Source organism: Anolis sagrei, chromosome 2, assembly GCF_037176765.1.
Source record: "Anolis sagrei isolate rAnoSag1 chromosome 2, rAnoSag1.mat, whole genome shotgun sequence".
NCBI classification, from domain to species: domain Eukaryota; kingdom Metazoa; phylum Chordata; class Lepidosauria; order Squamata; family Dactyloidae; genus Anolis; species Anolis sagrei.
In genome coordinates this window covers 54,238,459-54,264,495 of record NC_090022.1, presented here as the reverse complement: position 1 = coordinate 54,264,495, position 26,037 = coordinate 54,238,459, and the positions used below count along the sequence as shown (strand labels likewise).

At 40.5% G+C, this 26,037-nt stretch overlaps 1 protein-coding gene across 5 annotated transcripts in view; it reads left to right on the top strand.

Moving 5' to 3' along the window:
* The window catches only part of PLXNA1 (plexin A1), a 367,927-nt gene that overhangs the window by 304,843 nt on the left and 37,047 nt on the right, over positions 1-26,037 (top strand). For all 5 annotated transcript variants that reach the window (XM_067463505.1, XM_067463504.1, XM_067463508.1 and 2 more), the window contains exons 21-23: positions 60-202; positions 10,677-10,933; positions 15,839-15,905. In XM_067463505.1, the coding sequence (XP_067319606.1) occupies positions 60-202; positions 10,677-10,933; positions 15,839-15,905 (467 nt within the window). The remainder of the gene's footprint in view (positions 1-59; positions 203-10,676; positions 10,934-15,838; positions 15,906-26,037) is intronic.

The following is a 26,037-nucleotide window of genomic DNA, read 5'->3' as shown; positions in this document are numbered from 1 at the left end:
AGGCCAGTTGGAACTATTCTGCCAATGTTTCTTGTTTATATCCGCTATTTCATTCCCAGCATTTGCTGAGCTGCAGACTGACATCCATGAACTGACCAATGACTTGGATGGGGCTGGCATTCCCTTCTTGGATTATCGCACCTACGCCATGAGAGTCCTTTTCCCTGGAATAGAAGACCATCCCGTTCTGAAGGAAATGGAGGTGTGGTGATGTGTGTATGTTTGTCTGCTTGAATAATGCTTCACTTTGGGTTATATTACTTTCCTAAGCTTTTCAAGTTTATAGCTTTGGGGAAGAGAGCTTATCTGTTATTCTTACATAGTATCTCCCACCCACCTCATCCTGTTTCAGGAGCTCTTCTGCTAAAGCAGGGGTTCTCTACCTGTGGATCCCCAGGTGTTTTGGCCTACAACTCCCAGAAATCACAGTCAGTTTACGAGCTGTTAGGATTTCTGGGAGTTGAAGGCCAAAACATCTGGGGACCCACAGGTAGAGAACCACTGTGCTAAAACATTGTTAAGCTGGACTGATATAGGTTTGTTTCACTGCCCTTCTTTGCACTACCACCAGAATTTGCTGCCATCTGAGGATATCACTTTCAGTGTTCTTATAGACTGGTTGGTATGTCATTCATGCTTATCTTTATTGACATACAGGACATCTAGGCATTGATGGGAACCCACTCAAACTGTGTAATAGGCCAATCTGACATAGTTTCACAAATGCTGGTGTATAGAAAACTTTTTGGGCTGATTTCTGGACTGCTGAAAGATAATAATGTAAAACACATGGTATTGTTTGAGAAATTCATTAGTAAGAGGGTATGAGTGATGAGTGCCCCAGGACCAAAATATATCTCTGATTATTAAAACTGAAAGCAAACGTTACGGGGTTTTCCAAGTTGTTTTTAAATTTTGTAGTTAGGTCAGGCTAAGGAGAGATACGCAGCTCTTGTTTTATATGTTATATGTTCTCACAAGAACTCAGTAGAAGCCAGTTAAAGTTAAGTTAAGCTCTACTTTTATAAAACTCGAGCAACAAGTGCCAGCATTTTAAAAGTAGGTCTGAACTTGGGAATCACTGCTTTCAGCAAGTTAGTGGCTTTAGAAATACCTGCTTCAACAATCATTATTGAATTAGATTTTTCCTGTTCTTGCGGCCATCCTAACATGCCTGTTAAATTCCAGAGCAACAGTATGTCCTGCTTATTATTGTCTTAGCTGCTATATGAATGGCAAGAGGCATTTTCTGTACTTGGTCATTTCAGTCCTTGAAAGTTACTGCTTGAAAATAACTAGAGAAGGGAGGCATACATCTTTGGAACAGTGGTTAGCATTTAGGTTAAAAAGGGCCAGAGACAGACAGGGAGGTAGATAGTGGGTAAGAATAAAAGCAGATGGCAGTGATTCTTGTAAGGGTAGTTCAGAGTACAAAAGGAATTTAACAAAGAGTAGCAGAATGTGGATGGGTTGACTTGGTAGGTCTGATAGAGATTTGATACTCATAGAATAGAACTTTAACACAGGCTGAGAAAATTATTTGGTACAGGTCAGGGCTGTCTTGTACTGCAGTGCTGCTCAAAGTGGCAGTAGGTTCCATTGACTGCTGATCTGTGATGAGTCCCCAGAAAACAGAATTGTAGCCAAAAGGGTAACAGCCCTTGGTGCATTAGAAGAAAACATACTGGTTCCTACATCAAGTCACCTGAGAAGCACTGCTGCACAGTTGTGTAGTTGTATTGAGCCTATGAAGATTATTTTGATTTCACCACTTCTGTTTCTGTATCATAGACCTGACTTTTGCTTCCATGAATTCCTTAACAGAGTCATCCGTGAAACTTTTGCTTCCATAATTTTCTTGGCAAAATCAACCTGCACTAGTCTTTGTACCCATATAGTCATAGAGTCACTCAGTATTTTGCCTGGAGATTTTTGATAGCCTTGTGAAAAGGGCTTGCTTGGTAAGCCATAGATTACTCAGCTGCATCTGATGCTTAGGCTCTTTGTCTTGTGGCCCCACTGGCAGGTCCAGCTTTTTCTTCTGATAAAATATGTATGTCTCTATCAAAATTCTCTCACTACACAATTTCTCATGCTGTAAGGAAGTTCCTCCAATAATTTGTTTTTGGTTAGTATGATGGCCATGTGCTTCACCACTTAGCATGTAAGATGTTTTCCTTGATACATGGATATATGATCCAGAGAAGATCTCTTTTGTGAATGTAACTGTTAGCTTTAGGTCTGGGACCTGGCATCCAATGGCATCCATCTAAATACAAAATACATTAATGGTCAATGCTGGTCTACATGCAAGGATGACCCTCCAAATGTTGTTGGTTTACAACTCCCATCAACATTATCAGGAACTACCGTTTGTGAGGGATTATAGACAGTGCAGTCCAACAATATCTGAAAGACTGCAAGTTGCCAACTGGTCCAGTGTTTTATAACACTAGAACTAAGACCATTTAATAAGGGCAATTGACAGGAGGATCAAGATGAATGAAAGGAAGTATTTTGTTTCACAATGCATAATTGAACCATAGGATTCACTACTATAAAATGTAGGCCACCAACTTGTACTAGGTTGAAAGAGGAATCGACATATTAATGAAAAATGCAAATAGTCATGATAACTATCCCAATTTCCAGGATCAGAAGCAATATTGTTGCTTGTAAGCAACTGAGAAAGCAAGCTATTGACCTCCTCTCCAGTTTATGGGCCTCCAATAGACATCTGGTTGGCTGTTGAGAGAAGTGGGATACTGAATTAAATAGGCCCTGGTCTGATTAGGAAGGAATCGCCTTAATGAAAGGGCCAACATGCCAGCATGGAATCATTTACCATATGAGCTTTGGGTCTGCACTGTGTGGTTCCTGTACTCAGTGGCATTAATATCAGTGTTTATACTAATATCGTTGCTACTGTCATTTTCTGCAGTGCTTGGTTTATTCAATTGGCTTTGTTTGATGCATGACCAGCCACTCATTTCCAAATGACTTGTTTGACATCATCAGAGTCCCTGGCTCCCTGTTTTCCCAATGTGGTCTAATCTTTCTCTTCCCCACAGACCATCTCTCTCTCCCTTTGTCAATCCTTACAATGTTCGCTTAATTTAGTACAAGCAATTGTGCAAAAATTGGCTTCACATTTTCTGTGCGGCAAGGTTGTCCTTGATTGGGGAAGTGAGGGGTGCTCTTATCTTTTCATTGCTGACCTCGCAGAGTAATTAATGTTGACGTGGGTTTCAGAACATATTTAGGAGACCTAATCGGCTTCGGAACATGATGCAGTTATTTATTGCAGAGAATCAAATGCTTATCAATGAAAGCACAAAAGCTATGGCTGTAGTTTTCGTTGCCCAGAAGATGGGAGACCTGTGCGTTGCATTACCAATGCATTGATTAATAACTCTTGTAGCCTAGCACAGGCATTGCTTTTGTGATCTGCTTGACCATCCACTTTATCCAACATGTCTTTTAAAGCAGTTCACTAGTGGGAAGTACTGTTGGGGTCCTTTAGCTCTCTAGGGTTGCAAAGGTGGTCCTAGGGTTAACCAGGTTAATTTAGTTTTACAGGATTTATCTCTTCTGTTCTAGATTTCTTAACTATCTTTATTTATTTATTTTGTATCAAAAGCATTGTATAAATAAGTCTAAAACTGATAAAATAAAGGAAGCAGAAACAGCTAAATAATTTTAGACCAAAAACAGGCAACAGCAACCGCATTGTCTGTAGCTTTAAACAATTATTCCTCCTTGCATGAGGCAGGGCATTATGGACAAGCATACAGGTGTGAAGTTGCTTGTTCTGCTCCACAGTCACACAAGGTGGAGGATTCTTTTAGGTAGTGCCATTTTTCCAGGTTGTCTTTTGATCTTCTGAGTCTGTTCATGGACTTCCAAGTTGCCCGTTCTTGGTTTGCCCCTGGAGGCAGACCGTCGTGGGAAGCCATCCAGTTAGGATTTCCTGGTTTATATGCCCGTAGGGATACTCTTGCTATTACTTGGGGAATGTTAAGAGGGTTGGTGGTTCTCATGAAGCTTTCTCTTCATTTGGGAGGAGGCTGGTAGCCATGCAGTGGATGGCTTTTACAGTGTTCAGCCTTATTTCTCTCACTATCGATAATAAATTATCAGCTCCTTGTTCTGTTTTAGATTGGGAACTGATTTCCATATATTGTATTCTTCGATTGTAAGATGCACTCTAATTTCAGTACCACCACCACAAAATAATAATAATAATAATAATAATAATAATAATAATAATAATAAACCACACACACACACCATTTTTATAGATATTTATATAGGGAAAATAGTGTGTCTTAGAATGGAAGAAATAGTATATTTCCATCCCTCACCTGTCTTGCCTGCTCAGAATAGATTGGGTGTTAATATACTTTAACCACCATTTTTTCCACATTGTTTTCTCAGCAGAAACTAAGGGAATTAAGGATCCACATCATGTATGTCACATTGCATCTGAAATTTAAAGGAGCATTCCTGCAAGGAGGTGTTAGTTGCGAGTCGCCCTAGGGCTGAGAGTGGCGGTCAATAAGTGCAAATAATAAATAAATAAATAAATAAATAAATAAATAAATTAGTTCATTATCTGTAGGTGTTGTTTGTTGTTTTAAAACCATGAATTTCCCAATATATGGATTTGAGCCATCTTTCTGTTCTTTAAAATAGTAAGGGAAATTCTTCCATTTTACTGCCCCTTAGTAAAAGTCATTCTGCGCAGAATTTCAGGTGCAATGTGACATATGTGATGTAGATCCTTAATTCCCTTGGTTTTTGCTGAGAAAGAAGAAGGTTACAGCCTGCCTAGCTTAGAGTCACCTGAAATGTACAAGAGTGTCTGTAAATTGTCCTCAGGATTGTTATCTGTCTCAGTTCCGTAGCATATAGTCCTTTTTCTGTTACTACTTGACCACTTGTCAAAAATACTAATCCAGTTAAAATCCAACCATACCCTTAAGAATAAAGCATCTGCATGGGAACAGTTTTGGGAAGAATAAGTATGTTTATGTTTTTATTGATGTGGATAATTTCATCACAGAACATTTTTCTGGTGCCTAATTTGGGATTTGAAGAAGAATCCAGACTGTGCTAACTGAAGCGATAGCAGTGGATTCAAGCTAGGTTCAACCCTAGAACAACTTCTGGTGGTGGTATTATTATTATTATTATTATTATTATTATTTATACCCCACTTTATCTCCCCTGGAGGGGACTCAAAGCGGCTTAACATAAAACCATCAGCATTGAGGTGTATTAATGGACTGGTAGCCAAAGACTTCCTAAATTCTAGAAATTTATATTTCTAATGTTCAGCCAGATCTGTAACAAAAGGTAATGAAATTTATATAAAATGATTTTGTAAAAGAAACCTTTATGAGTGTGATAAAGCAAAACTAACAAGAATGGCTTCAATTTGTTTAATTTTGTACAAAGTGTATGGATGTGTCTGTTAGAACAGTAGCATTAGGATGATGGGAGAGTGTTTCAGTTCATTCCGTATTATTAGTTTTTTATCTTAGTAAAGCCTATTCTCACCACCCACCCATTGCTGGTACCAGTAAGTATGTCCTTTGTGGGTTACATATTCATTCTGCAAGGGCACTTTAAAATCCAAGCATCTGAATTGTGATTTTGTTTTTTGTTTTGCTTTTATTCCCTGTAATGTTCTGGAGGTTTTTGGCCCATCTGTGTTTCAGGCTTCTGGCAGCTATTTTGTTGTGATCACACTTTGCCTGTCATTACCTCTTTAATTACCGGGGGGGGGGGGGGGAGGGTGACACATCACAGCCAGGAAAGGGGGACTTTAAATTAGTAGTATGAGAATATGGTGGAAAAGGAACAACTGAAACCATAAACTTCCAAGTACTATCAAACAGAAAGCTCTGGAGAACAGCGCTCCCATTATCAGAACATTCTTGTATATCCATATTTCCTCTTATTGGGATTTAGTGTGCTTTCCAAATGAGTCATACCTCTAGATATTAATCAATGCATTAGTAGTTCTATGCACACGTCTCCAATCTTCTGGACAATAAAAACTACAGCCATCAATTGCTCATAACAATTATTGCATTCACTGTAAGAAGATGTCCATGCATGAAACATCTCAGCATGACATGACAAAGTGAATGACTTTGTCATTCCACGCCAAAATGATCCATGCTTGGATCTGACTTACCTTATCACATTTTCTGTGCTTTTGCTTCCCCCCCCCCCATTTATTTCATTTTTAAATATATATATTCTTTAGAGGATAAAATTGGGATGAATTAATATGGTTTTCCATTAGAGTGTCAGTCAGTCTTTTGGAAGAAGGAATGGGAAAAATCCTATTTTGGTTAGATTTGGCAGACCTTCGAAATATAAATTGCAGCTGGTAATCATCTGTAGGGTCTGAGAGCTAATTAAACAAAGGGCATAAAGGGCCTCTTCCCACATAGCCTTAATTCCAGAGAACCCATTTATGTTTGGTTGGGAGAATGAAACTACAGGAGAGGAAACACCTATATATATATATATTTTAAAAACAATTACAATGTTCAGACTCCCAATTCAGTGTAGGTTTGTGTCTATTTGTCAGCTTAATTGGAAAGTATTTGAAGAGTTTAATGCTAGCTATTGTAAATGACTAGGAAAGAATGTCTGATCTCCCCCCTCTCTTCCCACTCCCAACTACATGCACATGCAGGCAAAAATGCTCATGCAGAGCCAAATGCAAGTGCAGCCATTAGCAGCTCTTCTCCTTGGGGTTTGAGGCTGCAGTGCATCATTTTGTGCAAATGTAAAGCTTGGTTAAATATTTAATCCTTTATTATTCATTTGCTTCTGCTCATGTTCACAAAAGAGGAGTACAACTGCAAATGAATGGGAGAGGGATGTGGCAAATAAAAATGAGAGGGTGCCTGTTTGGAAGAGAGACTTTGCTTCATTGCCTTCAGAGTAGCAAATAGTAAGCCAAGCCTGCTGAGATTATTTATGTGGCAGATGTTTTGCACTTCTGCTGTTGAAGCCACCACCATCATTGCTCTATTTGTTATTTAGACCATATTGCTTAGGCAAAGACAGGATCCATTTCCAAGCTCAGCAAGTGTTGCTAACTTTGTGGACCATACAACCCATGTAAGGATGTGCCACATTAATGGCTTCTGATTGAGCAAAGGAATATGCTAAATTTTGCTAATTGAAATTAGTCAGTACCCTTAGACAAAGCTGTCTGTGAGATTAGTTGAGCATTAGAGTCTGTGTGTTCACGTCCTGATCAGGAACTACCAAAACAGCTACTGGTAAATTTTCCCCAAACAGCTTATTTCATTGGGTTGCTGTGAGTTTTCCAGGCTGTATCGCCATGTTCCAGAATCATTCTCTCCTGATGTTTCACCTACATCTATGGAAGGCATCCTCAGAGGTTGTGAGGTCTGACTCCAGTTCAGTGTAACTTTGTGTCTATTTTTCAGCTTCATTGGAAAGTATTTTTAAGAGTTTCATGCTAATTATTGCAAATGACCTCACAACCTCTGAGGATACCTGTTATAGATGTGGGTGAAACGTCAGGAGAGAATGCTTCTGGAACATGGCAATAAAGCCCAGAAAACTCACAGCAACCGAGTGATTCCGGCCATGAAAATCTTCGACAACACAACTTATTTCATTCTCGTGTCTCTTTGTTCTATGCTTGGCATAATTCTGAACAACAAGAAAGTCCATGATGGGTAGAAGATTCCCGAGGTTCAAAAAGTACTTTTTCTGAGCCCCCCTTTTTTCTGAACTCTGCATTTTCTTAGCAGGGCGAGGAAGCAATGCCGAGGAGCAATTTCAATTGGACAAGGAAAAGGTTAAGATGTTTATAAATGTAACATAGAGTTAGGGCTGTTCAAAGAAGACAATGATATATTTGGCTCTTTGATTCTTCAGAAATGAAATGATTTAGCTTGGAGTGTGTGAAGTACTTATTTTGTAGCTGAAAAGGAATTGCATCCAAAGCTTTATGTGTTTCCCCATTAAGTTGTCGTGAAGAAATCATATCATGACCACAGACTTTTCCCCCTGAAAAAGCTGGGTGAAATTTTCAACTGTAGTATTGGAAAGGAAGACCCTTTTGAATGGATTAAGCCTGCCAAATATTGGACAAAAGGTGCAAGGATTTTTTTTTATTTTGCTAGCTGCTTTTCAAGTCCAGGGATTTTTTATGGGAATGCTCACATCTCTTTTACTTTATATCAACTTTGGATAAAATTTGCAGGCATGTAGTCTGGAAAATTTTGGATAGATATTTGCAGCTGGATACCAACAAAGAGCAATATTTAAAGTAGGGGTGGTGAATTGGACTACAACTCCCAGCATGCCTTGCAACTGGTAATGTTGTCAAGTGCTGCTAGGAGCTGCAGTCCAACAACATGGGGTGAGATTGTTTGGCTACTTCTGATTTAAAGGCAGTTCGGCTTCTGCTTCATGTTTGGAGAGTCTTGCAATCCAGCCTGGACAGAAGTGGACATTGAGTAGCTTTTTTTTTTTTTTTTGTCGTGTCAGGAGCATCCTGTTGCGAGAGAATTGGCCGTCTGCAAGGACGTTGCCCAGGGGATGCCCGGATGATTTTGATGTTTTGTCATCCTTGTGGGAGGCTTCTCTCATGTCCCCGCATGAGGAGCTGGAGCTGATAGAGGGAGCTCATCTGCCTCTCCCCGGATTCGAACCTGCGACCTGTCGGTCTTCAGTGCTGCCAGCACAGGGGTTTAACCCACTGCGCCACCGGGGACACTTATTGAGTAGCTGTGAGCAGTAAAATCTAAGGGCTGTGTAGTAGTCCACTCAGGAAGAAGATATATATGGACATGGAGGGAAAGTTCTCTACTGGATTATAAAAACCAATGAAACAAGTTTGCTGCAAATGCCATCATTAATTGTACGGACAGACGGTAATATTTAGGACCATATGCAGAAAGTTCAGAAGATCACAATTTCCTGCAAGAGTTGTCTGCTGTGCTCAGATGTAGCTAGGAGAAATCTGGCAGTTAGTCTCTGGCCAGATCCAGTATTTTGGCAACTCTTCTTATTTAGGGAAAATAAGCACATATCTGCCATGAGACAAGTGTCACGTGGTGAAATGAAAATGTTAGAAAAATAAGATTGGTGTTTGTATATGTGTATTTGGCACTAGATCTGCAGGTCCCAACAGGCCATTGAATGGCAGAGAATGAATTTTCTATTTCCAAAATCTCATTTGTATTTGGCTAATTGGGTTCTCTCTTCTCCTCCGTGAAGTTTGAGAATAAACCGATCCCAGCCCTGTTGAAGAGGCATCTCTGAAGGAACTAGATAAGAATTTCAACTTTCATTGCCTACTAAAGTCAGGATTATTTGTGTCATTGTATTTCCAGTTTCTATGTATCATTGTGAAAGTTGGAAAATGAAGAAGGCTAATAGGAAGAAAACAATTTCATTTGAAATGTGGTGCTGGAGAAGAGTTCTCCAGATACTGTGGACTTCTAAAAAGACAAATTAATGACTCCTGGGCAGATCATACCTGAACACTCCCTAGATGCAAAGATGACTAAATGGAGACAGTCATACTTTGGAGATACCATGAGAAAACTAGAAAAGGCAACAATACTTAGCAAGTTGAAAGGCATCAGGAAAAGAGGAAGGCCCTTTATTACAGGTGGTTAAACCTGTAAAAAGGTTGCATTTCCAATTTCTGAACAGGACAGTTGATGACAGGTGATTTGAGGTCTCTCATTCATATGGTTGCCATAAGTCAAAGTCAGATTTATAGCAACCAACAGTGACAACTGATCCCAAAGTATGCTAATGTGGAGAACCAAACAGCCCTCTCAGCCTGCTTCTCTGCACTATCCACAGCTATTTTTGGAGATCTAGAAGCCTAGCTGTGTATGGATGTCCCTGGTCCTGATTCCCTTTCCATCTACTGAGTAAGGGATCCAAACTGCTTCAAGTGTACATTGCCCCAGAGTCTGGGTTTTATCTTCCATTTACTTTTTCTAATAAACATAAGTATCTACGCGCACTGGAAACTGGTCCAGAAATTAATCTTGAGGCTTCAGTTACATCAGGACATTTTAATGGGTTGTGCTACAACGTCAGTGCTGCTCCTGAAACAAGATCAAGTAATCAGGAATCCCAATATTTGCAGAAAACCTTCCGTAGTGGGATATTCCTATGAATTTCCACTGAAAGCTATGAAATATTCAATTTCTTCAGTGTCTAAGATTCTGTGTGCACAGTAGGAAAGATTATCCCAGAATAAAAAGTAACAAGTTTCCAACTTTATGAAATGGCAGTAAAAAGTATAAGTATAAAGTAACCCCAAGGAAAGATCACCCCGAGAAGAGATGTCCTTGATAAAGATGGTGTGAAGTATACTCAATAGGTAGAACTGCTAGGGACTTTTTAAGAGACCCACACCAGTGGACTCAAATTACAAGATGGTAATTTTCAGCTAAACATTAAGGAAGATTTCCCTGATGACCACCTGAAGCTTTCGCTTTCTCTATATTGCAATGCCCTATGCAGTAGGCTTGACCATGTACATAGCCTTTTGTGATCTCACTGAAACCATCAAAAGACTCTTAAGATATTTCTGCCAGCTCTATAATATTCTGGGCTTGACTTTAATCAGATGTGTCCTCCCTCAGGTCCAGGCAAATGTGGAGAAGTCCTTGACCCTCTTTGGTCAGCTCTTGAACAAAAAACACTTCCTCCTGACCTTCATTCGCACCCTGGAGGCACAGCGCAGCTTCTCCATGAGGGACCGGGGCAATGTGGCCTCTTTAATCATGACGGCCCTGCAGGGTGAGATGGAGTATGCCACTGGAGTGCTCAAGCAGCTCCTTTCAGACCTGATTGAAAAGAATTTGGAAAGCAAAAACCACCCCAAGTTGCTTCTAAGACGGTGAGTAGTCATGATTATTTATTTCATCTAATATAAGTATTTGTTTATTGCCTCTCAGCTCACCAGGGCCCCCAAGGCAGTCTACAGCAAATCAAAACAAATAAAACAAGCTCTTTCAAAATCATATAAAATCCTCTTAATCAAGTTGCATCAAAATGTTCTGGACTTTTCTCCTCTGTTGCTTTGTTATTGCATAAAAAGGGTAGATTTGGGAAAGGAAATGTAGAAGAATCTCACTTCCCCCTTTTATAGTTCTTGTATGTGAGCGGAACTGCACTCACAGACCTCCTTGACCTCAGTAGTACTCTAGGCTGTCAACAGTTTAATTAACTCTATCTATATAGCAAGGGAGTCACCATCATTATGTATAGGCATTTAATGTGTACAAAAAAAAAAGGATCTTTTGGGTTGCTGTGAGTTTTCTGGATCTTTCCTTGGTGTTGATTGGATCATGGATTGTTTTCTCTATAAGTAGATGTTTGCGTTTCATCTTATGGACAGAGAAATTATTTATGGACAGAAACCTCAGCAATAATTGTTTTCCTTTTGCTAATATATTTAAAGAGTTTTCTAGCCTTTAAGAATAGAAAACTCTTTAAATATATTAGCAAAAGGAAAACAATTATTGCTGAGGTTTCTGTCCATAAATAATGGATTTGTAAATTTGTGGACAGTCTATGCTAAAACCTGGGAAGCCAAAGGTGGGTTCCTATCCTAAAAATGAGTCTCATGCATAGTTTCATAGGCAAAACCACAGGGGAATGGCTCTTGCTGTGAAAGCTGTTTATTCCTAAACTAGATTGATATCCATGCCTGCTAAGTCTGAGAAGAGTTGCTCTCTATTGCTGGCACCACTTTTAATTCTATGAGTGCTAGAAATGGCAGCTGTTTAGTTAATTAAAACTACTTTTCATTGAGATTTTGATATAGACTTCTGCCAGCATGTTCCTCTTCTCACTACAGCTACATTGTTTTCCATCTCCTTGCACAGCTGCTAGTAGCAGCCATTCATTGCCAGCCTTTATGCTTACCTACCAGCAGTCTACCTGTCTCAGCACTGAGTTTTTACAACCCCCTCCCTCAATGTTCCTGATTAATGCTCAGGACTGTGAATGGCAAACTTTGCCAAGAACTCCTCTTGCCTCTGGAACGAACTTTCAACATGACATTTTGGTTGTCAGGCACTTCATTCTCCCACAGGGCTATAGGGACACATTCTCTGTGTTTACTTAATATGTTTCCTTTCTTTGTCATTTTTCCCCAACTGGTTCTTCAGGACTAATCCATGCATACTCACCCCAGTGATCATGAGGGTATCTTAATGTGTAATTCAAGCACATTTCCCTGAGCAAAGGATCTCACATAGGTGGAGGAAGAGTGTGAGCCAGGGGCAGCATTCCAGCTCTGCTGTGCATCTGCTCTGCTCCATCAATTTTTAAACGGTGGCTAGATGGGTCTCCTCTATCACAGGCCAATGAATATTGAAAGATACACCAGCTGCAGAACACGAACTATTATTTAATGTTCACCACAGTATCTGTCACTGTGCTCTTCATTCTCCTTTGACAATCCAGCCTTAACATACTTAGCCAGGATTCAATAAAAGCTACTATTTACACTCACAGAATATTGAGCAAATATATTTAAGCTTCCTTATCAGATGCTGGGTCATTTGGAAGATTAAAGAGCCAGAGATTCAAAGCAGAATCTCCATAATAAAATGGATCCACAACTAAGATGTTAACAGTGTACCTGTGTCAAGCAGAACTGTTCCTTACATTGTAAAAATGTTTTAGATCAGAGTTGGAGATCCTGTGGATTTTAACTCCCATCAGCCCCAGCCAGCATAGCCATTGGTTAGGGATTGTAGAGTTTGTTAACCCAACAATAGCTTGAAAGGCATAGTTTACCTGTTAGCTGACTGAGGGTAGCTTGTTTTGCAGCCAGTATAATCTTTCAGAGGTAAACAGATTTCATACAGCCTGTGTGTAACAGCTGCCATGAACACAATTGGGCTGTGCCAAACTTTGCTACTGGAGAAAAGATTTTGGCACCATTTCAGTCATGACATAGTGACAGATACTTTCCATATTTACTTGAGTCTAATGCTCACCTTTTTGGCTAAATTACATCACCAGAATTGAGGTGTGCATTAGCTTCGATTGCACATTTGAATGGTGCACATAAACTCATCTGCATGAAAAGGCCCGGAGGGACCTGGAAGCCAGACACAGAGGTGGGGTGAAGAGAATGTTCCCAGCAGCAACCTCAGGGCTCCATGGTGCTCAGACATGGAGGAGGAACACATGCCTGGTGGCCCTTTCATTCCTGCTGCCTAGCCACAAGGGGGCTGCAGGGCCTTCAGGCCTCTGTGGCCAAAGGAGCAGGAAGATCACCCTTACCACCTCCTTCTGGACCAGAGTTTGGAGGTGCATTCTGTCTCCCAGGCAGTCCCCGGGGACTCTCACCCACCCACCTTGTGAGGGTCAGCCAGCCTCATTCACAAGGCCTTCAAACCTCCCTCAGTGTTGAAGGCCTCATGAATGAGGCCAGTTAGAAGTTGCAAGAGGTTAGTGAGTTTGCCAGCCTTGGCCTCACAATGAGGCATGGCTTCCCAAGTGGCCTCTTTCATGCTGCTTGCCCCCTTGGTGTGCCATGCCTGCATGGTTGGGTGCATTACATTTGATGGCAAATCTATTTTTTATAATGTGCACCTTTAAATTTGGGGCATGCATTACATTCGATGACGCGTTATACTTGAGTAAATATGGATATTTGCTATATCCTATGGGCTGAAAAGGGCGGGATAAAAATGCTATAAATATATAAATAAAGGATAGATAGATAGATAGATAGATATTTATTTATTTATTTATTTATTTATTTATTTGTAGAGAGAGCCCCATTCAATTCTACCTGGAAAATAATAGGTATTCAATTTGTTTAAAACTTTAGATTGACATAAATAAAATAGAAACTTCCCCTTATAAGTTTAGACTATGTTGTACTAACATGGACAACAATTTGGAAAGGAAAAGGAGGCTCAATATTATAGAGCAGCAGAAATAAAGCACAGGCAGTTGCACAAACACTGATTTGATATAGCAGATTCCAGGGATTGCCTCATCATCATCTTTCTTGTTACCCTTTTTGTAGGTCAGAATTCATCTTTATTATCAGGCCTAACATGTTTAACATTAATCTTTTGAAGGAAACTTGGTGTTTATGTATTGTAGTATGTAATCTCTTGTGGTATCTGGGTGTACAGTAGATAAACATAAGGGTCACTTGACTGCCATGACTCTCTCTCTTAAAAAAAGAAATATTCTCTATTGTTTTATGCACCTTCAGGTTTAATCTGATGTTGGTGATCCTCTCATAGCAATATTTATCCAGAGGAGGTTTGCCATTTTCACCCTCTTAGGTAAGTCATGCTTTCTTAGAGAGAGTATGACTTACCTAAGGCTACTTACTGGGGATCACTTAACTGAATTAGAAATAGTGGGTGTCAACTTTTAGTCCTCCATCATAAGCAATGTTCAGGTTTGGGAAGTTGAGGTCCAAAGTATCTGGAGATCAGTGGTTGACAACCCCTGCTTTAGAGCATGCTCTGAAAGATAATTTCTGCTTCTGGGGTCTGCTTATCTGTTTTCCTTGCTGTTTTTGTACCACCATTTTTACAGAAGAAAAATGTTCTTTTCTGCTTTTGTTGGATGGAGTGTCTAGATGTTGTTATAATTCTATGCAAGACTACATTACAGATGGATAGCCTTTTGTACTGTATGCAAGACATGGGCATGGCTACTGATGATATGATGATTTGGTGGTGTCTCATTCATAAGGTGGCAATAAGTCAAAATCAATGTTACAGTAGTTATCAGCAACAAGGGGTGAGAATGTTCATTTATCCCTGGTTATTTTTTTTTTCATATTTTTCTTTGATCATGTTTCTAGGCAAACAGTTCTGTGCTGGATACTATATGAAGTTCTTAGTGGTCACAGCATATGTCATACCAGTCTATGTAGTGTTGTTATTGGCTGCTACTGTTTGTACTGCCTGTTAATTCTGTTAGCATAACATGATAAATTATTTATAGCCATTTCTGAGTACTTTCCAACTGAAATTGTTCACAGAATACCTATTCTGTTCAAATTTTAGGAATACGGGAAGCTGTCTTTTACTGAATCAGATTATTGGCCAACCTGTGTGCTGCATTTTTATAGCTTTTCAAGCAGGATTATTTTCTACACCTACCTGAAATCCCTATTTCTGATGATCTCCCAACAAAGTACTGATAGGCATGGCCCTCTTTAGCTTCTAAAATCAGACAAGAAAGGATATGTTCATGTTGGCACAGTGATATTTTTAAATGCTTACCCTTCAGCAGCAGGAGAACGGCCTGTTCAAAATGACAGTTGGGAATTTACAGGGTAATCTTATAAACTCTGATGAATACACGAAAATGCAGATTATTGAGTCCATTAGGCATGAGAAGCAGGGATTAAAGAAGGCATATATTTTTTTATCTGAACCATAAGACAATTCTGTTGGTCCCTCTTTGGTACTCTTACTTCAACCAGGAGATTTCTAGACAGAGACTGGGTCAACTTTTGTTTCTTTGATTGTGTTTTATAGCTGTGACTTGTAGGAGACCAGGTTTAACTCTAATGAGCTCTGTGGGAGGAAAGTGGGGTTGGCTGTTGCCAAGACTATCTTTAGATTTTGTCATGGCAACCCTAGTATGCTGGGTACCTTTCTTTTTTGCTTTGAGGTTTATGCCTTTCAAGGTTTGACCTTTAAAGGCTTTAAGAGAAATAGCAAAAGATCTGAGTCTTCCAAGAGAAGATCAGAAGACACTGTTTTTTCCCCTCTATCATTCAACTTACTCTCTGCCTTCCCTACAGGACCGAGTCAGTGGCTGAAAAAATGCTGACAAATTGGTTCACGTTTCTTCTGTACAAGTTCTTAAAGGTAAGAGCATAGAACATCTTGTTGACCACGTTGCTTGTCACTGAAGAAATGATCTAATTTGTAGATCCACAGCTTGGAAAGTTATACCAGTGTCCATGCTATCTGGAAAGTACTGTGAATTATAGTCCAAAAAAGCACTGCATTTTTTAAATTGTTGGTTGATAGTGCAATGGCTGGAATGCTGCAGGAAATGAAGACACCTGAAACTCGGAAGAGATGTTCTGCATTAGCTTATGTTCTTGTTTCATGTGTTAGGTGTATTTGATATTATCAATTGAACCAGTTTTTCCTCCTTCCTATAAAGGTTTACTGTATCTTTGATGCAATATGTGGAACACTACCAGAATTCTCAAATATGTATATGATGGAAGGTCTGCTATGATACACAGTCGCCGCCCTGATTCATTTCTACTTTATGAGAAATCAAGATATGATATCAAGGCAGATGGTTGTTATGGTTTGTAGGATCCATTCTCCCCAAAGTGCTGAATCATAGGGTTAGGGAATGACTGGGTAGGAGAAAGCAGAAGAAAACTTAACAACAGAAACAGATCACTGAGCCATGTCAACAAGCTCCAGAGAAAATCACCCCCAAGACAAGCACCGTCTCTGTGCAACCTGAATTAGTATGACAGTAATTTCCAGTGCTCTTGCTGGCAATGAAGTTGCTGTGCAAGTTCATGCAAGGTTGTTTTCCCTCTTTACAGTCAAGTATTGTGTGTCATTAGTAGGTAATACTTTTCTTGTCCTGGTCTTGTCTGCCTTGTGAAATCAGTAGGCATGAACAGGATTCAGTTGCTTTGAGTGGAGGTTGAACCTGTAGGCACTTCCTAGCCCCAAGCCATGAGCTGCTGCACCACTGATGAATGATGGCTGCAGTTTTCTGGCACAGCTGTGGCCTGTGTTTGAGAGGAGCTGTAGTTTTGCAATGAGTTCCAGAAGGAAAATGAAGTTAATGGCAGATACGAAGAGAACCCTGTTTTGCCAGTCAGAAGTGATGCCTCATTCTGTTCGTGCCAGGCTTTTTACTCGGTGAGTCATTGTGGCACCGAGCTGTTTTTCATGTGGCACTATCCCTCATTAAGATAGAGAAAGTTTGAATCCTTTCCAAGCAAGCTGAAAGCTATGCAAACTGCAAGTGATCACCACTGAGAGATGATTTACGGTACTGCTTATATGCTCTCCACTTCGTCTAGGGATGGCCTGTATCCATAAAAGTGTATTGCTACTGCAGAACATATATCACCTTGCAAAGATGTAAGCAGAACAGTGCTTTCTTGCCGCTAAAAGATTGTTTTTAAGCTCAGTACTATATGCAGTGCATTCTTTTTCAGTGTCCTCGGTAGCATCATCATAGCTTTAAATAAATGCAGTTTACAGCAAGGTTTCCTTCACTCTGGCTATAGTTTGCAGCATTACTTTGGCAGGGACCAGAATGGAAACAGGTTTAGAAACTCATGATAGCAAACCAATTCAGCACAATAATTTGTTGGAAGACAAGATGGAAACTTAATGTAAGGAGGAATATATTTGCATTATAGCGCCAACATTGTCATCACCATACATTCTCAGTAGCAGAGATTGCCTAAACCCTGGGATGGATTGTAGCTCATTCTGACTCTTTTTGGGATTATGTTACCACAGGCAGTTCTGTAGCCTTTCTGAAACAGTCTTCACATTCCAAATTGTCAGACCCAGTATCTTAAATGTCTCTTCCAGAAACAAAATGGTGTCTAGCAATTTGTGTCATGTAGTGCTTAAGCTCCTAATTCAGGCGAAGGCACTCACATTATTGAGAATGTGATCCTGTGTGCTTTGGAAATAGACTCTAAATTGTGTGTGAGAGGCACCAGGAGCCCATCTGTAAACATACAAAGTAATATCTGTCAAAAATATCCCGGTGCTCCGAGTTCCTGAAATACACACGTTCCAAGCTGAATAAAAGGAAGGGTTGACTTTATGCTGTTGGAATTTGGCAGTGCCTGCTCTTGTCCCCACCTAAATAAAGTGTACAGGGCTCCGTCCATTCATTTGCAGTAGGAATCTTGTGTGTGCTTGCTTGCTTGCAATGCAGTTGCCAAACTTAGCTTCCTGTGATGACAGGGCCAATTCACACTTCAGGTGGCAGATAAGTTTGCTACAGGAGATTAATGTGTGCCTCAGGAAGTGCTGTAATATAGAGAGGCCTCCCATGTTCCTTTAAAGAGCAAGGTGCTAGAATTTGAGGCAAGTCAGTCCTGTGTGGTGTTTCAAGAAAAAGTAGGTTCACATCAGTTATGAGAGGAGCCTATAGCAGAAGTCACACAAGGGGCCATTTGAATGTGCTGAAGCCACCCGTTCCATATCACTGTAATTAGAAGATTAATCATGTGACTATAGCTGCACTGCTGATAGGCTGCAGGTCTGGGGACAATACTGTTGAAGCTCGGATAATCTGTTAGACATTGATGAGAAAGGTGCCTTGTTAGAATGGCATCATGCTAGGAATTCAGCAACAGACTGGTCAGAAACAGGCCAGATGGCAACTTTGGCGTGAGGGTATAGGAAACAGAGATTTACTTTATTTTGCCACACAGTAATAGGGGCCATGCTTTAGCATTCTCATTACACATGCCGATGCAGGTGCTGCTACAATATAAAACTGTGGCTGAGTTCATCATCTTAGATTCCCTGAACTGTGCAACAGCAGTCAACAGGATGTGCTCCCCCAGCCATTTCCACAGCTTCTGCAGCAAGTTGTCAAATTCAAACATCATTCCACAGGGAAACAAGAACTTGTGGCTGGTATACCATTTTTTAAGAGGAGAATCACACTTCAGAAAGTGTAGTCCTCTCTATAATAATAAAAAATAATAATAAAACTTTATCTGTATCTCACTCTATCTCCCAGTGGGGACTCAGGGCAGATTCCAATACAACAGGTAAACATTCAATGCCTATATAAGATGAAAACCATCAAAATGTAAACAAAGAACAATATTAAACATTATACACTAAATTAAAATAAGCAATTATATTAAATAATAACAATTAAAAGCCATCCAAGGTAGAGTGTCATACCAATTCCATTTCCATTCCGGTTAATCCGTGCTCTGGGATTGATCCCTCTTCCTCATTATATGTTTGGGAACATAAAAAAGTTTGAGTTTTTTCTTAAAGAAGAGTAAGGAGGGGGCCATATTGATCTCGTTGGGGAGGGCATTCTACAGGCAGGGAGCAACCACTCAGAAGGCCCCCTCTTTCGTTCCCACCAGCCATACTTGGAACAGGGATGGGACCGAGAGCAGGACCTCCTCTGCTGATTTAAGGGCCAAGACAGGCTTGTATAAGTTGATGCGGTTTGTTAGATCATCTAGATCAATTGTTCTCAACCTTTGGGTCCCCAGGTGTTTTGGCCCACAGCTCCCAGAAATACCAGCCAGTTTACCAGCTGTTAGAATATCTGGGAGTTGAAGGCCAAAACATCTGGAGACCCACAGATTGAGAATCACTGATCTAGAAGCAGGTATGAGTCTCCTCTAATACAGTGGTGCATTTGCTGCATACCTTATTTTACTATGAAAACCTTTGAGCAACCAGTGCTGGCTTTTTCTACTTCCAGTTGGTACTTGCTGAAATTGGTCCCCAATTCCACCAAAGTTGTCTTCCTTGCCATACAAGGAATTTCTTTGGCCGATTTTATCATGGTTTTAATTCCCCATTTTGACTTCATTGTATGTTTTAATCTCTTCAGCATAAGAGAGAAATGTTTGTATCCAGCGGCAAAGGACAATCTCTTAAATGGAATTTTAGAAGATTTGGTTAGATATCTGTAAAATAATGGGGCTCCTAATGAAGCATTGATTAAGGCAGTGATGTGTGCTACAGACTTTGAGGTATAACTAGTGGGAAGAAGAAAGAGTGGAAGACTTTGGGAACACATATGCAGCAATGCAGCAAGGTGACAAAGAAACAAATTCTGTCGGTCAAATTTTCTATTATATTAAGCAGAATAGAAGCAACATTATCTCTTTCCATTTCCCCGAGTGACTTTTGGAGAATCAGGACTGCAGATGTTTGTGAACTAAGAAGATATAGTTGAAATGCTTGGAACGGGTTTTACAGCAAGCAGTTTGCCAACAGGGAAGCATATGTTTTTTCTCCCTCCAAGTTCTAGCAAATGTGCATGAAAATCAGACAGGTGCATGTTGAATTTCTGTGCACCCAGGTTTTTTTTTGCAAATATGTATGAAAATATGACCTTGAAGGGACATGGCTGAGCTAGAGATGGAGTTTAAAAAAAAAAAAAGATGTGACTCTATGGAGAAACACTTATTTTCGCTCCAAAAATATATAATTGAATATACAAATATGCAAATTTAATTTTATCACCCTTTACAATGAGTTACCTTAGGCCCTTAAAATGTGTTACATGGAATTAGGCATGCTCATAAAAATACCAAATTTGGATGTATTAAATTTAAAAATGTATATTATTCAGGAACTAATTCCTAATATATTAAGTTAATTTGCATGTATGCCTGTTTATTTCTATTTCAAACACTGGGATAATAGAGCCAGAGATCATAAGGTCGGAGTTCCCAAACTTCTTGATGCTACCTGCCAACCATCTTCAAACTCCCCTTTTTTCTTTAAGTTTAGCTGCAGTTTAGCTTCCAAAAATTATGAATGTACCTAATTTACACCCCACTTTTCTCTCAGCACAGGCCTCAAGGCAGCTTACAGCAAATTAAAACAAAGTACAGCTTAGGAGGAGGAGGTGCCAAGAGTGCTATCTCTTGCAATGGTGTTGATACTGAGAGAAAACTCTCTCCTTTAGATCTCAAATCTCAGGCAGATTCATACAGGGAGGCATAGTTTTTCAGATATTTAAGGGTTAAACTGTACGCAACGTTAAAGGTGATAGCCAACTATTTGAATTCTGCTTGGAAATGGACTTCTAGCCAGTGAAGTCCATTGTTGGTTTGCAGACGACACCAAATTGGGAGGGATAGCCAATAGTCCAGAGGACAGGAGCAGAATTCAAAACGATCTTGACAGATTAGAGAGATGGGCCAAAACTAACAAAATGAAGTTCAACAGTGACAAATGCAAGATACTCCACTTTGGCAGAAAAAATGAAATGCAAAGATACAGAATGGGTGACGCCTGGCTCGAGAGCAGTACGTGTGAAAAAGATCTTGGAGTCCTCGTGGACAACAAGTTAAACATGAGCCAACAATGTGATGCGGCGGCAAAAAAAGCCAATGGGATTTTGGCCTGCATCAATAGGAGCATAGTGTCTAGATCTAAGGAAGTAATGCTACCCCTCTATTCTGCTTTGGTTAGACCACATCTGGAATATTGTGTCCAATTCTGGGCACCACAATTCAAGAGAGATATTGACAAGCTGGAATGTGTCCAGAGGAGGGCGACTAAAATGATCAAGGGTCTGGAGAACAAGCCCTATGAGGAGCGGCTTAAGGAGCTGGGCATGTTTAGCCTGAAGAAGAGAAGGCTGAGAGGAGATGTGATAGCCATGTATAAATATGTGAGAGGAAGCCACAGGGAGGAGGGAGCAAGTTTGTTTTCTGCTTCCTTGGAGACTAGGACGCGGAACAATGGCTTCAAACTACAAGAGAGGAGATTCCATCTGAACATGAGGAAGAACTTCCTGACTGTGAGAGCCGTTCAGCAGTGGAACTCTCTGCCCCGGAGTGTGGTGGAGGCTCCTTCTTTGGAAGCTTTTAAGCAGAGGCTGGATGGCCATTTGTCAGGGGTGATTTGAATGCAATATTCCTGCTTCTTGGCAGGGGGTTGGACTGGATGGCCCATGAGGTCTCTTCCAACTCCTTGATTCTATGATTCTATGAAGCTGTTTCAACAAGGGAATTGTGATCATTGTAGCCAGGAGCCTGGCCACAGCATTACTGACCCGCTAGGTTTTCCAAACGGTTTCCAAAGCTCCACGTGAAATGCATGATAGTAATCCAACTAGGATATAGTCAAGGCATATGTGTCACCCTAGCCATATCTGTAATTGCTACACTAATTTTAGCTGTGTGAATGTGTTGCTGGGCACTGGCAATCCAAGCTCAAACTTGAATCCAGGAGTACACCTAAGTTGTAAACTTGAGATTTCAGGGGGAATATAGGCCTCATCCATGACATGCTGAATTCCTGTCCCCCAATCTGCCTTTCAACTGTCTGGTCTGGTTTCAGCTTCAATTTGTTTTCCCTTACCCAGTTCGTTACAGACAGTAACAATATATTGTTGAGAGCTATCTCTGTTTCAGTTCATAGTATGTGAAGGTGGCTTGGTCTTGAGTGGGCAATTAAGACTACCTGTCTTTACAAAAGACATTCTCTTGATGGAAGTGAAAACTGCTGGAACCGTCTTGTAGGTATAGATCAACACAGCTGCCTGCATTTTTGAATTATCTTTAGCAACATAGCTGTCATTATGAGTGCCTGAACTTGTTACAAATAGAGCTACAACCGTGCTGAACTCTAAGAAATGTGGCATGTTTTAGTTTATGCCAGATTGCCGGAAGCAGGGAAGGCATTAAAAGTTCAGCACAAACGAAACCATCAACATTATAGTAAAGCAAAGAAATGTATTGTGTATTTTGAACTTAGTCCCTTCAGCAGACATAAAAGAAAACCCGCGAAAAGCAGTGGAGAACCAGAAGATTTCTCTTAATTGGGTCCGCCTTGTCAACAGATATCAGCAGTGTCTCCTTCTGCTGAGCCTTCTTTGGACTTCACGGACTTCTAAAAATTGAAGGCTTGCCCAGATTGACAGAAGCCTTACATTTTCTCACGTCTATTTCTTGAGTTGGTACATTTCCAAGCATAGCCCACATTCTTTCAAAGATGGAGGAATCTAAAGCAGGCGAGAAGCAAGATGAATCATAGATGGTGACATGTAAGAGACGTGCCATGAGGGTGCAAATGAGACAGACATATTTGGCTGAGTTTCAGACTGTATTCTTAGACCACAGCTGAAGGCATTCCATTTTCTGCAAGGCTTTAAAGTCCTTTCCTAATCGCAGGACCTGTGTGCTTAGAATACCTTTGGAGGTGTAAAGACCAAGTAATGATTCGTAAACATTTATTTTCTCAAGCACTGTGTTTAAAATTGGCCAAAAATTCATTTATTTCGGTTTTATGAGTAAAGACAACTAAAATTGCAGGAGAAAAGGGAAGATAAAGCGAGGAGGAGATATTCCTCTGAAATGCCCCTGGCTTCCTTCCCCTCTTCATTTTCTCATCTTTGACAGGCTTCTTTTTCAAAGGGAATGGTTTGTGTCCAAGGCAAAAAAGGAAGAAAGGAGAAGATGTGCTATTTACTACCCTCTCCCTGGGAACGGTTTCTAGGGCTACCACTGACATGCAACACTGAGGATGCCCCAGATTAATCTTACATTTAGTTTGGTACACCTAATGGCTTGTCCATTTGCCCTCAGATTGGCAAGAATTGTTCCCATTGATGTACTTTATTCGGGGACACACAGGATTAGTGACAGCTACACAGTAACATCGCAAGGCATGTGAAGGAAAAGAAAGCAACCCTGTCAATCATCTGTGTGGGAAATTACATATTGATTTAGCGCCACTGAAGGGTAAAAGCAGCGTGTTCTTCTTCTCTGGTCCTCTTCCTGCCCGGATATCTATTTTGGTAAAGGTGGAGACAGGCGGGCTTCATGGAATCGGCAGGGCCGGGCCATGGTACTTCTGCTGAGGCCTCAAGTGCCATTCATCAGCCTCCTAATGAGCCATCCCAGGGAAAGGGAGAGCGAAACAGATAAAGAGGAGCATTGAAAAATGCACAGTATTAGGTGCCTGATGAGCTAAATCTCATCAATAAGACACCGTGTGAGTGTTAGCTAGTTTGGCTCCTGCTGCCTCAGGCCTCCTCTCCACATATGCGCAGACGCTCACATGCAAATGCCAACATTTGCAAATGCCAGTGTTTACACATTCCTCCACATCCTGCAGCTTCTTGTAATCCTTTAGAGGTTAAAGGAAAAACTCTTCTCAAGAGCACTTTGCCTCCCAGTCCCGGCACTTTTCAAAAAGATAGGTTCGACAACCAGGTGACATGTCCATCCTGTCCAGATAACACCATTTAAACAGCTATAGCAGGAAGAACCAAAGAAGTACCACCTGTAAAGTCAATTAAAGGCATTTGTTTTCTTCGAGTTTAACGAAGTAGAGTTCCTAACCCTGCTGTTTGTAAAGAAGGTGAATAGGTCAGTGATAAATCGTATAGAAGACTCCAGGTTAAAGCTTTAACATCTCAGTTTTAAAGGAAAGACCTTTCCTTGAAAAAGAAGAGACGATATGGCTCAGATGGGTCAGACTCAGTATAAAGAAGCTTTGTGTGTCACCTAACTGATCTTTGCTATTGTACATCTTTAAAAGAAGTTACAGATGTGTAATAATCGGTAAAAAAATACTGTGGAGAAGAAGAAAGCTGTTGAAAAGCTGTGTTGCAGAGGAACCGTGCCTGCAGGGTTTGGAGGGGTCATCTCACCTTCATCCAATCCTCGTCCTGGACACTGCCAAATAGAACAGCATGGCCTCTGAGCAGGGGTAGCTTATTTTTGTTCATCTTTTGGCTTTGCATCAAATTCTTTTCTATTAGGAACTGGGCTCAGAGCCATAAGTTCATTTCACAAAAGCTCATCCCAACTGACCGTGCAGTTGCTCATAATCATATGACATAAGAGCATCTTTCGGTCTGTGTCCTTAAAAGATTGAACACAGACTTTTGATGACCCCAGGGAAAGTACTGTATCCTCATGCAGAGAGATTGTTAAAGAGCAGAGGGCTTTGTGACGTGTGCTGGTAAATTTCTCCCCGTTAGCTGTTAAAGTGCTCTTCTTATCTAGCAATCAGCACATAATCCATGCTCCCCAACAGCTGTGGCAATGTTGTGTTAACAAAGCTTCTTGCCTGTTGATGCCAACTCAACTTTTTTAATGGTCTTGGTCACTTTTGCCTAGATGTGCTGCCATATTCTAAGCGTTCAGAGTAGGGTATGTGCATGAAAAGAGGGAATATTTGGAATTCTAGCTATCTTGAGGTAAAATTCACAGGGACAGAATTATATTCAGTCTCCATGACTAAATCCCCACACACACACACACACACACACCCTTTTGTCTTTTCAAGCGTAAAGACATCTAGATGAACTTAGAATCATAGAATCAAAGAGTTGGAAGAGACGTCATGGGCCATCAAGTCCATCCCCCTGTCAAGAAGCAGGAATATTGCATTCAAATCACCCCCGACAGATGGCCATCCAGCCTCTGTTTAAAAGCTTCCAAAGAAGGAGCCTTCACCACACTCCGGGGCAGAGAGTTCCACTGCTGAATGGCTCTCATAGTCAGGAAGCTCTTCCTCATGTTCAGATGGAATCTCCTCTCTTGTAGTTTGAAGCCATTGTTCCGCGTCCTAGCCTCCAAGGAAGCAGAAAACAAGCTTGCTCCCTCTTCCCTATGGCTTCCTCTCACATATTTATACATGACTCACATATTTATACATGGCTATTCTGTTAGGTACATTGTTTAGTCCATTTACTCTTCATTAAGGAAGGTAAAATAATCCAATCTTTTTGCATTTGAAAATTTCTTGGAAGTGTCAAAGGTTAACTGGAGTCAGGTGCAAAAAATCTTTTTTAACCCTGACTAGAGCAGATTATTGAATCCATTAGATGTATCAATATTCTGAGTCACCCTGGAACAGTTGATTGAATAGGTCTACTCTAACCAATGGAATGCTAGTCAGAAGGTGATTCTGTAGCCTTTCTGTAGATAATAAAGAGCTGGTTTACACATAATTTAGCATAATGTTAAATTACTGAGCTCATCATTAGTAGCAGTGAGATAAATGCAGTAGCTTGTTTCTTTATGGTATAACACTACTGATACCTTGAAATGACAGCCTGCTCTTTAGGAGATCCATGCTGTTACAAAGAAATACTGAATCCCCTAAGTTTTACAGAACATTCTTCCACTATTGCATGACGGCAGCACTTGCCCAAAGATAACTGTATAGATAAAATAATTCACAATACCTTCCCAGAATTTTAAATAAACACCAACCCTTCTTCTTCTTGTCCATCTTATGAGACCAGACTTCTCTA